Source organism: Hirundo rustica, chromosome 3 (genome assembly GCF_015227805.2).
Source record: "Hirundo rustica isolate bHirRus1 chromosome 3, bHirRus1.pri.v3, whole genome shotgun sequence".
Classification (NCBI taxonomy): domain Eukaryota; kingdom Metazoa; phylum Chordata; class Aves; order Passeriformes; family Hirundinidae; genus Hirundo; species Hirundo rustica.
In genome coordinates this window covers 30,705,465-30,717,956 of record NC_053452.1, presented here as the reverse complement: position 1 = coordinate 30,717,956, position 12,492 = coordinate 30,705,465, and the positions used below count along the sequence as shown (strand labels likewise).

At 40.9% G+C, this 12,492-nt stretch overlaps 1 protein-coding gene across 5 annotated transcripts in view; it reads left to right on the top strand.

Annotated features, from left to right (window-relative positions):
* Nucleotides 1-12,492, top strand: part of DAAM2 (dishevelled associated activator of morphogenesis 2) — a 197,814-nt gene that overhangs the window by 172,582 nt on the left and 12,740 nt on the right. For all 5 annotated transcript variants that reach the window (XM_040058620.2, XM_040058617.2, XM_058419770.1 and 2 more), the window contains 6 exons: nucleotides 3,743-3,827; nucleotides 5,335-5,441; nucleotides 6,139-6,227; nucleotides 6,978-7,146; nucleotides 9,046-9,153; nucleotides 10,581-10,641. In XM_040058620.2, the coding sequence (XP_039914554.1) occupies nucleotides 3,743-3,827; nucleotides 5,335-5,441; nucleotides 6,139-6,227; nucleotides 6,978-7,146; nucleotides 9,046-9,153; nucleotides 10,581-10,641 (619 nt within the window). The remainder of the gene's footprint in view (nucleotides 1-3,742; nucleotides 3,828-5,334; nucleotides 5,442-6,138; nucleotides 6,228-6,977; nucleotides 7,147-9,045; nucleotides 9,154-10,580; nucleotides 10,642-12,492) is intronic.

Genomic DNA, 12,492 nt, shown 5'->3' with positions numbered 1-12,492 from the left:
AGCTTAACATAGCTGCAACAAAACTCCATTTCTCTGTTCTTGGAAAGTATGCTTCCTTCTCAAAAGCTAAGAAAGATCCAAGGAACAAGCCCATGAAGTAACTCACTTTCTCCTTGGAGGGGGAGATGGTTAATGAGTGACAAGCATTTTGCTTTGATTCATGGGAGGGAGGAATGGAGGGGGGGAGGTTACTGTGAGTTAAATCAATGGGTATATTTAAGGAGAAAAAATGAGTGAGCACTGGATGTCTGTAAGGGAAGTTGATGTAAAACTGCAGCATGTCTCCCAGGCAAGTTCCGAGTCAGGCTGCCGGCGTTCTCCAAGAGGACGAAACAATAAACCACTTGATGTCTGCAAGTGAAGCTGGTGTTAAATCAGTCGAGGTATCCTGGGGAGATTAGTGATGAATTACTCTGCAGAGTCAATAGAGATTATTTATGACGCCAGAGGGGATAGAGGGAGGCAAGCTAAGTACCATATCAGAAGTTATTTGGTACTTGTCGAGCTTTAACATTGCTTGAAGATGACTCAAGCAGTTGGACTTCCATATACTGCCACCAGATGTACGGGTGAGGGAAGAAGGAGGGAGTATTCTCAGTAAAGATCCTTTTCCTTCCTCTTTTGACCAGTGTAAGGCTCCTGTTGAATAAAAACAGGCAGTATCTGTGCTATGAATGAATGTGCTGCAGCTGAGGAAAGGGGCACTGTATTTTCTTCTGGTCACATTTACTTCCTGTGTCGTGATCCCAGGATACGTGATTTCAAGAAGTCTAAGGCAGAGGGAATACAACCTGAATTGTATGCTGTTCCAAATTGAGTTACCTCCAGAAACTGGAGGAAGAGTGCCTGGATCTGCAAAGCTTGTAAGAAAGTCATTGCAGCTTTCCAATAGATACCAAAATGTAGTTTCCATAGTGTAAATTTTTGGGCCATAATTCCACTTTAATTTTGCTGTCTCTCTCACATGAGTTTTAGGCTCTGAGGGATGCCTCTTTTCAGTTTTAAATGGAAAGATTTTACGCATCTGCTTTAGGTTCTTCTTTAATCAGTTCACCTGTTTCTGTTTAAAGGCAGCACATCTGTTTCACATTACTGCTGGCCATCTTTAAGATCTGCTGCATGGCTGGGCATGAGTTTTGAAAATACGAGAAGAATCACTTGACTAACAATTCTTTTGCCAGTTATTTAGACAGTTTTTAAGTGGGAAGATCTGTGGTTTGTATCATTGTTGCTTTTGAAAAGCATCCTGTCCCAGAAGAAGAACAAGCCCATTTTGGAAGAGTAAGATTGTTCTGCTGTAAATCCTTCCTTACTAGTAATTAGATTGGTAATGATCTAGGATGCACACCTGCAGGCACCATGACCCTGTTGCAATCCTGTAAGTAACCAAGCTAAACTGCTTCTCGGCAGGGGACTGGCAAGCTTTCTGCTTTTCTCTACTGTGGGCTAAACCATTCAAACCAGATGTTTTCCTGCTAGTGGCTGGCGGGGCACAGAATCGTCCAAGAAATCAAAGTATTTGTATAACTCTCTGTCCTTGGGGCTCTCAATTATTTTTGAACAGAAGATGTTTTCGAGTGTATTTAGTGCTGATGAATTGCAGCAAACAGAGCTTGGAATCCTTGGGCTTTTGGACAGAACAGCAAGATCAGTAGTAGTATATGCAACACGGTTGTGTTGATGTACCTCATACCTGTTTATTTGGTCCTATTTACTGCATCCCCAAACACACACAGAGGTAATTCCACTGTGTAATGGGTGGTCAGTGAGTAATTGCTCGAGTTATTTGCATGAAAAGTACATGAAATACACCCTCATTCTTTTTAAACTCTGTGAAAGTAGCAACAAACCCCCTCCAACCTAGTGTTAATGGGTTGCTTTATTTCATTCCCTCTCACGGACTGTGTGCCTGTGTTCCAAGTTAAGTCTAATCTGCAGACTGCAGATTCTGGAAAATGCAAAGGTACTATCTAAAGGAAAAATAATCAACAAAATGTAGCACTTCAAAAACTTCAGGCATCAAATTGTTTGGATGTGTGTGTGTGTCTCCTAGGGACCAGGCCCACAGCCACCAGTTTCAGCCCTTTTCTGGTCACAGTGTTTGATCAGTTCAGGGTCACGTAGCCATGGACTTTACAATTCACTGTTTAAGCCAAAAGTAACCCTTCCATTTTCTGATTGAGGCTGTAGAGCTTTATGCAGAACCTCATGTACTAAAGTTTATTTTTTTGATGCAGAGTCAAACTAATGACCTGAAATAAAAAGTTACCAAATTTTTAATTGTAGAACTATTAACCATTATATCTCATCTGAGTATGGCCCAACTATGAAGCTTTTCTGGATATTCAGTACTTTATCTTGCTTAGCTGGTATCAGTTTTCCCTGCTTTTGGAAAGATGACTTGATGACCAACTTGGAACACAATAAGAGCAATTAGTTCAGAGATGTAATGCTTACAAGATTTCAAATGTCTGTTGTTTCATATTTTTGTTTCCAGCTGTTGGTTATATTGGGCAATATTAAAATAAAGCTTCTTAGATTTAGTAATATTTCCTGTCTGTAAAAATAAAGCTTTTTCTTTTGCTTTTGCCTTGTTCCAAGAATATTCTATCCAAATGCCAATGGCAATGTGAAATTTCAACATGGAACTTCTTAGCACTGAAGACAAAAACATTTTGCCTCATGCATCATCCTGTCTTGTACTTATATTTACGTTTTCTCTTTCTACTGTTAATTAATTATATTGATAGTAGAAGGTCCTTGGAGACTGTAGACTTCACTCTTCCAGTATTTCTTTGTACGCTCTACTGTTTCAGTCCCAAAACTGAGATTTTCTCATGGATAGGTTTTCCTTTATGGTTGATTTCAACATTCCTTACCCTCCTGAAATGACTGAGTATCGTGGGTTGGGGTTGGTGCATTTCTTTATTGACATCTGCTCTGAGAACCACCAAGTTCATTTCAGGTATCCATCAAGCAACATCTTGGTAATGACAAATCTTGACTCCTCTTAATCTGCCCTGGATTTCGAGTGGAGACCTTGAGACTTTATTGATTCTATGTTCAGTTGTAGCTGATGACTCCTAGTCATTGTACACAGATTGACAGGAGGAGGTGGTAAGGAGAGTGTAATCTTAATACCTAAATACTACAAAGCTCTTGTTTTTAGAGCTTGTTTCACATTGGATATGGAACATGGATATGCAGATGCTGTCTGTTCCTTTGTCATCTGTCATTGCTGACAGAGTGAATTTATCTTGCACAAGCAGTTTTCTTGCAAGAGAATCCTTTCTCAGTAAGGGAGTTTTCAGTACCATTATTTTTTACTCTGGGAGATGCTTTAATATTCACAAGTCAGAGAGTTACATGAGTTCACAGTCAGAAGTCACATGGATACAAAGGGTTTTATGATAGCAAAAGAACTTAATGAGGGAGGTATCCAGTATGGGGGAACTTGGAAGCACTTTTGATCTATGAGGACTTGATTGTTATTAATCGCCATCTAATTTTTGATGTGTGTTTAATCAGCTGAAGAGGATAAAAATATATTATCCATAAAACCCCTGTCTTTAGAACTGATTTTTTTTCTTCTTACTGGATATTCTAGAATAGCAACTTCACAACAGAGCTTGCTGTGGTTGTTTCATGCCTGTTTAGTGCAGCTTTTCAGTCTTCCTACTTTATGAATTGTCAGAGTCGCTTAAACTTTGCAATAATGGTACAATGTTGATACTTTTGAAAGGTTGAAACTGTCTAATGAAGAAATCAGACAAGCAATCTTGAAGATGGATGAACAAGAAGATCTAGCAAAAGATATGCTTGAGCAGGTGAGAAAGATTATAGTCAGATATAACTTATTTTTAGGTCCTTCTCTGCCTTTTCTCAAGTGGATGTATGTACTGGCACTGCTGGCTTTTCTGCAGATCAGAACTTGGCCCTGTTGTGTCAGTGGAGGTGCACATGAGAGCATGAGAAAAGTGTTTTTCTCAATGTTGTTGGGTATACCTCTGTCATGCGACTCTCTTCTGCTGCAAAATTTGCATGATTACAGTAGTATAAAGTTTCTTTTTATGTCCTCTCTTTTTCATAATTTTCCCCATCTCTACTTTTTCCTGCTGATTATTTTTTGTTGCTGTTTTCCTTTTCTCTTTTCTTTTTCTCCATTTCCCTTCTTTACCTGCCTTTTCTATTGGCAGGTGCCAGGAACCAGGCTATGTAGGTCAATGGCTAGAGCCAGAACTAGAAGGGATCTCACAGGAATGTTAGAAGGGGAGCCAGGAACTTCCATACCCAGCACCTGGTTGACTGTATAACCTGTGAGGAAAAAAACCTCCACAGTTACACCACCATCGCCCAATTTCCATGTATAGAAGGTGACAGATGATGCTTTGACCAAAGAGACGTGATAAAGTTCCTTGGGAATGTGCAAAACATAATTATGAACTGTCTAACAAATGTGATTCCTTCTTTCTGTACAGTCACAGTGTTTAATCATGCACAAAAAGCTTTTCCATTTTGGAAATTTATAGCCTGCTTGTCATGTTATCTGAGTGACCACAGCTGCTCCAGAAGTCACTGCAAGCTTCTGATGCACCACACCTTTGAATATCACATATTTGTGGAGTGCAATAAAATATCAACAAGTGGTAAAAGGCAGAGTGCTTAATATGCCTTGTGAGCAGTTTTTGTGGGTGTGAGCTGAGGCTGCGTGCAGGGCAGTATTTATAACCATATTAAAGCATGACTACCCCCAGATATGTCAAAAATCTGTCAAAGTATGAGCTTTTAAGGTCAGCATATGAATAGCAGCCAGTGTCAGACGCATATCCAGTTGCTTGGTTATTGTTTATTGTTTCAGCAGTGTAAGACATACCCAAGAGAGATAGATGAGGCTTTGTATGTCCTCTATGATAGGCACGATGGGTACTTCACTCTGTTTGGGACACATCCTGCTCTTGTTTGCACCAATCTAAACTCCAAGTAGTGCTGTGGGAATCAAGTCCTCTCTGTACTTCCCCTTGGGTAAATTGCAGTAGCAACTTGGCATTTAGGATTTTGAAATGGGAAATTCCCCATAGCATTAAAAATTAATCTTAATGGGGTCAGTGAAGGATAAGGACAGAACAGCAAGTGAAGGTTTAGAAGAGGTCAGTTTTGTAGACACAGCTGCACTTTTTTGAAGTTATGGTCACACGGCTGAGTCAATGTAATGCTTCCCAGTGGTAGCAGAGAAATCTGAGGGCTCTCTATCCAGTAGGGTTTGTTTGTGCCCCTCTGTCCCTCTCTCATTTTCCTTGGATCTCACATCTCAGTGTTTGGTTTGTGTCTCTCTAGCTACTGAAGTTCGTTCCTGAAAAAAGCGATACTGACCTGTTGGAGGAGCACAAACATGAAATCGAGCGCATGGCCCGGGCGGATCGTTTCCTCTTTGAAATGAGCAGGTCTGTTTGATACATTTCGGGAGAGTGCACGCAGGACTTCTTGGAAGCATCCGTAATTGTTATTGAAAATGGATCATCTGGCACTTGAGGGAGAATGTGCGAGATTGTGGGCCAGCATTATACCCTGTGTTTGCCAGGAGCCCGTGAATGTTGCAAATATTTCTGTTCATGACATGAGCTTTATTGACAAGAAGTACTCTCTGTGCGTAAGGGCCTGTGCCCTGACAACAAGCAGAAATCTGCCTCCTCTGCTTAACTCTGTTCACAAAAAGGAATGCAGATCCAAGTATCAGATGTAGTGTAGCCAGGGGTCAGGATTTCATATAGATCCCTTTTTCTGTTAAGCTATCTCATCTCCTCATCCTCTGACCCTCTTTCTTGTTCCAGCTTTGCTACACCCCTGGTGAAGATTAACATTTTGTTCCGCTAATTGAAGTATATCTGGCATCTCCCATGGCTCTTATATTTTGAATGTAGTGGGAATTTTTCCAGCTCCTTATCAATTGAGAGCAAAATGTGACTTGAGGTCCACCATTTTCATAACAAGGTTGATTATGTAGTGTTATATGTTTGAACTATGTCCATAATCCCATGCCTTGGCTTCGTGGGACTGAACATCCAACCATTAGATTGTGTGAGGAGCATACTGGCCTTGGGCTTCCAGTTCAGTGTTGGCTTTCCTCTGCCCTTCATGCAGGATTGACCACTATCAGCAGCGGCTGCAAGCGTTGTTCTTTAAGAAGAAGTTTCCAGAGAGGCTGGCAGAAGCAAAACCAAAAGTGGAAGGTATGGTTAACAAAGCTTTTGCTAGGAGTTGGGCAGAGGGGCAGGGGAAGAGAGGCTTGTTTTCAAAGGAGACCCTATGTTAACATGCATGCTATGCTTGTAGAGCCAGTGAGCCCAAGGCATCCTAAGAAATTAGTTCTGTCTGACACTCTTCTTAAGCCCATTGGCTTAATGAAGTCAGTTTCATGATCGTCACACTGTAAATATGACCTCACAAATATGGCAGCTTGCTGTCAGGTTGTACTGAGCTACTAAAAACTTTCATGGCTTTCTGTGCAGGTCAGTCTTCCCTTCTCATCATCAAGTCCTTGCACCTTCCCTCTTCCAAGGGCACTTAGAATAGATACTTCAGGACACTGATAACTCTGGGAATGTGTAATCTAGAAGCAAGGGAGGTGTATGGCTTCTGCACCACATCCATGGTTATTGCAGAGAAGTGGGTGTATTCTACTCTGCATTTTCAGAAGAGCTCAAGCCTTCCCTCTTCTCACTGGCTGTGCTTTTAGAGTGAGGTAACAGGAGAACAGCCCTGGTCCTATGTTCAGAGGAGCTTCCTGCGAGTTGGATGTAGTGCATTTTCCTTCCAGTTGTCCTCATTCTGGGCGTGTATGGGTGCAGGAAGGGCAGTACACAGACGGTGTTGCAGCATTTGTTGTGCAGAATGGTATTCAGGGTATTTCAAATTATGGGCCCAAGCATGTTAGAAACAGCCACTGTGCAATAACATGTTCTTTTTTCTCTCTCTTCAAGCTATTCTTCTGGCATCCAAAGAACTCATCCGAAGCAAGCGTTTGAGGCAGCTCTTGGAGGTAGTTCTTGCCTTCGGGAATTACATGAACAAGGGCCAAAGGGGAAGCGCTTATGGCTTCAAAGTCTCCAGCCTGAACAAAATTGCGGACACCAAATCCAGCATAGACAGGTAGGGTAAAAGGCCGTAAATATGTCAGTTACTGTGCTGCAGCATCTCTTAGCATAGCAGTGAAAATGGGTTTTTGTTTGTTTTTGCTCTGTAGATAATTGAAAATAATGTCTTATTAGGCATTTAAGTAGTGCTTTTCACTCTTAAAGATTCTGCAGCAATTAAGACCAGCTATTAACACAGCAACCAAATTTTGCTGTTTCTCTGGATAATGCACATCTGATGTTGGGTTGTGTTTCTGCCACTTTATGCACAGATGACAAAATGTATTTCACAAAAACTGAAATAAGTTTGGGGAGCAGGAGGATTTCTATGGAATTTGCTCTTTCTACCAAAGTTTTATGACCATGGTTTTGCAAAAAAAAACCAAAACAAAACAAAAACCAAAAAAACAAAAAAAAAAACAACAAACACCCACAAAAACAACACCAACAACAAAAAAACAAAACAAAAAAAAAAAAAACCCACAACCCAAGACACACACACAGAGAAAAACCAAAACCAAAAAACAATCTGAGCAGAATTTTATGTCTCCTATGAAACATGGCATGTTTCTGATGCAGGACTGTCACAAACTTTTTCTCCACATACACGACTAATGAAACCACAAGGCATAACTCAGAGAGACTGATCCTGGTTGTATCTAAGGTAGATAAGGAAAACAGCTGGTTTGGAAATGTGGAGCTTACTGTTCATTGATATGGACTGCAGGTTTTTATTGTCACTCTATATTTTGCCCCCTATCTCCGTACTGGTTCTGGAAAGTAATCCAGCTGAGACTGGGCAGAATATGACTTTTGGACTCAAGCAGCACTAAGGTTTTCCTTGGAGATCTCTTATGCAGGGTCTTACTAGCTTGCACCTTCCTTGAATTTTAAGACCTGCTGAGACCATAGCTGTGGTTAAATTACTTCAGGCTGTGACAGAATGACTGATAGCAGTAAAATAAATAAGAAATTCATCCCTACCTAATAGAGTTTGAGCTAACAGAGTACTGTTCTGACTACCAAAATGTCCTTTTCTATATTCCAAGGCTAGCACTTGTATAGCTAATGTTGAACTCTTTTTTGCTTTAATGTAGCTTGGCTTGATTTTTCCATATATTAAATGTCCTGTGCAGATTCTGTTCCTCACCAGCTCCCAGGCTCCGGTCTGTGTGAAGCAGTGGCCATCTGCTATCTTCCCTGTCAGTTCACCACGTAACACCCACCTAAAGCAGCTCTTATGGCTGTCTGTTCTCTTTACAGAGATGCAGAATTCCTTGTTTACTTTACGAATTTCCTTAAAACTTCTCCTGCATCCCTCATACATCTCAATTCTCTCTGCTCCTACTTGGGCTGACATTGGTTTTGTGTTAGAGAGCCTGACCACTACACGTAAGCTCATCTGTTTCATTATGGCAGTAGTTTTCTTAGCAGCTTTTCCAATCTTCAGGAACTTTTTTCTCTTCTTAGTCAACTCTTGGGGTGTTTTTCCCACATTGCCTCTGAGGACAGCTTGCTTCTTGCTTAGAAGTTAATGTTCCTTTAGTACGATTAGTTGTTTATTCTCTGAAGTATCTGGTGAAAATATTATACTGTGTTATGCAATTTTCTTTTCTATTACACCATCTACACAGATGGATGGAAGCATGCTGGTGTTTCCAGAATAAATTAGGATACAGTATATTGCTTGAGGTTTTAGGAAACATGGTTCATAAAGGACTAATCCATTTCAATCCTTTGTACTTTTCTTTCAGTAGCACAGCTGCTAACTGCTGATACAGTGTTTATTTTTTTCAAACAAGAACAATTCCTACCCAATTATTTTTCACTGATTTGTCACAATTCTTTCATTGTCCTTTCCTTCTCGTGACCATCTTCCTTCTCATTTCTACCTTCTGTTTTTTGTTTTCTTTAGGAACATTACACTCTTGCACTACTTAATTATGATCTTTGAAAAGAATTATCCAGATATCCTAGATATCCAGTCTGAGTTGCAGCATCTCCCAGAAGCAGCAAAAGTCAAGTAAGTCCCGTGCTATTACTTCTCAGAGCTGGTGTTCCTAGCGATTTTTGTTAACTTAGTTCTCAAATTTTTTTTTCATTTCTGCCTTCTAAACCCATGGCCGGCCTTAGAGTTGTAATGCCTTTGTTGTAGATAACTGAATTGATAGCTTTACTCAGATATGCCTGTATTTACTTTACTTTTGAATCAGACATTCTAACTAGGCTGGCTTTTGTTTGTAGTTCACTCACCATATTCTATGGTCGTTCATCTAAGTGTGCTATTTTTTTCTGGGTAATTACAGGTTTGTTTCTAAGATAGGATCAATTAGCCACAGAGGCTACAGTAAATCTTTCTCAGGAAGATTGTTCAAACTTTTGCACAAATCAGTCTGGCACAGAAATATGGAAAACATCATTCTTACAACAGTCCATTTCTGGAAGTGTTTGTGAAAAATGAATACAGAAGCCATCCCCCAAAATACTAACTTTTTTTATATCTTTCCAAAGAACTGCCCAGAAAATGTTATGCATATGATTTACCCAGACATGACCCAGTGTGTAAAGAACTAGACCAACTAATGAAAGACAAGTGAAAAATGAATGTATTTTCACACTTAAAAGGCATTTATTAAAGCTTTAGTGGTGTTTCTGAGGTGTAAGCTTCAACTCCCCAAATGTTTAGAGGGGATGTCTGCTGACTCACAAATACGTACTCACTAGTTATCTGGAAATTAAAGACTTATTTCGCTTACAAGTCCTAGAAAAAAGCCAAACTCATGTTTATATATGATGAGCAGAAATTCAGTGTAACATTTGTGTCTAGGGAAGCATGTATGAACATTAACAGTACGTTTCTATGCTCAGTTACAATGTAAGCTGGCCCGGACTACCATATGGTAGAAGTGCAGATGGAAAAAACAATGTTTGGACTGTGAGGGAGAAAAAAAAAAAAAAATCACATGTAAATGTACTGCTAATGGGATTTAGTAGTTATGTGGTGTAAGAATCATATGTAGAAATAATCTGAGACTCCAGTGATGTGTGTGCTGAAGCTGTGTTCCTTGCTTATGTGTCAGGTGATCACTGCAAGCTGGCTGTGTGGTGTACACTCCTGGTTGAAGGGTCAGGCTCAGCTTGCAGGGCAGATGTTCCGAGGGCAACCCCTCCCCTCCGCGGCCCCCCCCCCACTTTCCTTCCCAGGAAAATCCCAGTCTCCAGTGTGACCAGAGGCAAGCAGGGTCTGCCTCATCTTACATCCCATACAAAAAGTAGCACAGAGCATCAACAGATCCCCTTCCCCTCATTTCGAGTCATCTGGCGTGGCTGGTGCCAGAGGCCGGATACCAGACGTGATGGGCCAGTGGTCTGTGCTGCTGCACAGTTCCTGTACCCTGGGGTAACACTGCTCTTTTTGTTTTATCTGCTCTGCGTCTGTCTCCTGTGCAGCCTGGTAGAGCTGGAGAAGGAAGTCAACAACATAAAGACTGGATTGAAAGCTGTTGAAACTGTAAGTATATGAAGGTTTCCAAAGTGCCACACTTACAATGTCTCTCTCAGAATCAGGGGCACTATATATTTTATGATAAGATAAAGTGGGCTTTCTTTTTTCATTCCTTTCCATTCCATTCCAGAATGCATTAACCAAGAAAAAACAAATAAAAGCTTCTCATGTGGAGCTCCTGCTGATGATCTTAGCAGAGTTAAGGCTAATGAAAACTTGTTTGATCTCAACCTGGAAAGTAAAAGGACAGTTTGACAAATGGCATGGACTGAAAGAAGAGATAAAATTCATCCTCTTTGTTACTGAGGGATGGATGGCTGCTGAGCAAGTGTTTCACATGGCTCTTGGAGTAGTAGTAAGCAGGTAGTGCTCCATTATATGCAACCCTAACCTCTATCCTAAGCACTCCTTGGGAAGGCAGAGGGAAGGATAGAAACTAGTTAAAGGTGAAGCAGCTGAGCTGGCAAGCAAAGCAACAATGGTGGGGTTTCTCCTGCTACTGATGAAAGCCAGTTGTTGGAAGTTGCATTGGGTGATTTCAGAGCAAGGATTACCTATTTACAAGGGACTAACACAGTCCCTCCAGTCCTTCTCATTCCTCATGAGACAAGACAGTGATGAGTTCATTTTTCTATCACATGACCTGAATTTGCTTTTGCCTCTGGGGTAGAGGAAGGTATCTTTGTCCTGTCAGCAGCTCCCAGGGTGTCTGGCTGTTGCTAGCAGTTCATGGTGTAATTAACCAGTGATCCTCCTGTGAAAAAAAAAAACAAACCAAACTTTCCCAATTTATTTCTGGATTGTTGGGGTAAGGGAGAATAAAGCAATGAGAAGAAATACTGCTCCATACATGGAGTACAGTGTTTGGGAGGAATTAAAAGCACCTGTAAAGGGAAGACTTACATGGAGTTCATGACATGAAGAGAGGCCCAGTTTTTGGCTGGGACAGACAATTCCCTCCCTTTGAAATGTGAGTAGCTAATTCTGTTTTGCTTTTTTTCCTCATATTATTTGTCCTTTTGCTGTGACAGCTGATTTTTCTTCTTTTCTGTACATGGGTTCCATAGGCAACCTCTCCTTCCCATACAATCACCATCTTCCTGCCTCAGTTTTATCCTGCCATGGTATTTTTCTTCTGAGGCTGCCATCACCTCCCAGTCTGCTTGCTCAGTTCGTGGTTTTCTGGCGTGTAAAAAGCAGCACTATAGCAACAATAGAAGATCACTGTCAGGTGGAAGGGGGAGGAGGGGAAGGTGTGATTCTTGATTCTATTCCAGTGTGTTCTCACCACAACCTTGGCTCCAGTGACTGGTGTTTCTTCAAGGCCCCTTAAGAATAGAAAGCTAAAAATAGTTTCACAGTCAGATGTTCTTAAAGGTACTATGAACCATTTGGCTTCCTGGATTTGCAGCTCTCTTCTTTTTAAGAATAAGATACATTCATTTTCAAGACATTCATGCAGCTGTTGCCTTTGTGTAGGACGCTTCCAGAAGGACAGATAAATTATGGAAGGGAATTTTGTCAGCAGAGCTCTACTCTCACACAGCAAGGAGCTCATAACCACCACTCGAGAGATGACTACCATGGCTGAATCATTTCATCCCTCTAGAGAACCAGCAGCCCAGCCCACCAGGGCCAGTTCTAGTCTCTGTTGTGCTACTGTGATTAGTAGAGAGCCATTTCTAGAAGATACAGAGGAATTTGTTATTCTGTGGTGTTGCTTTCTGGCTGATTGCATAGTCATACTGGTTACTTGTGTGGGTTTAAAATTTTTTTTGCATTTTGAGATAATTATTCTGCAGGGAAGAACTGAATTTGAAATTGAAGAGCAGACCACCTAATCTTAATTTTACTTTG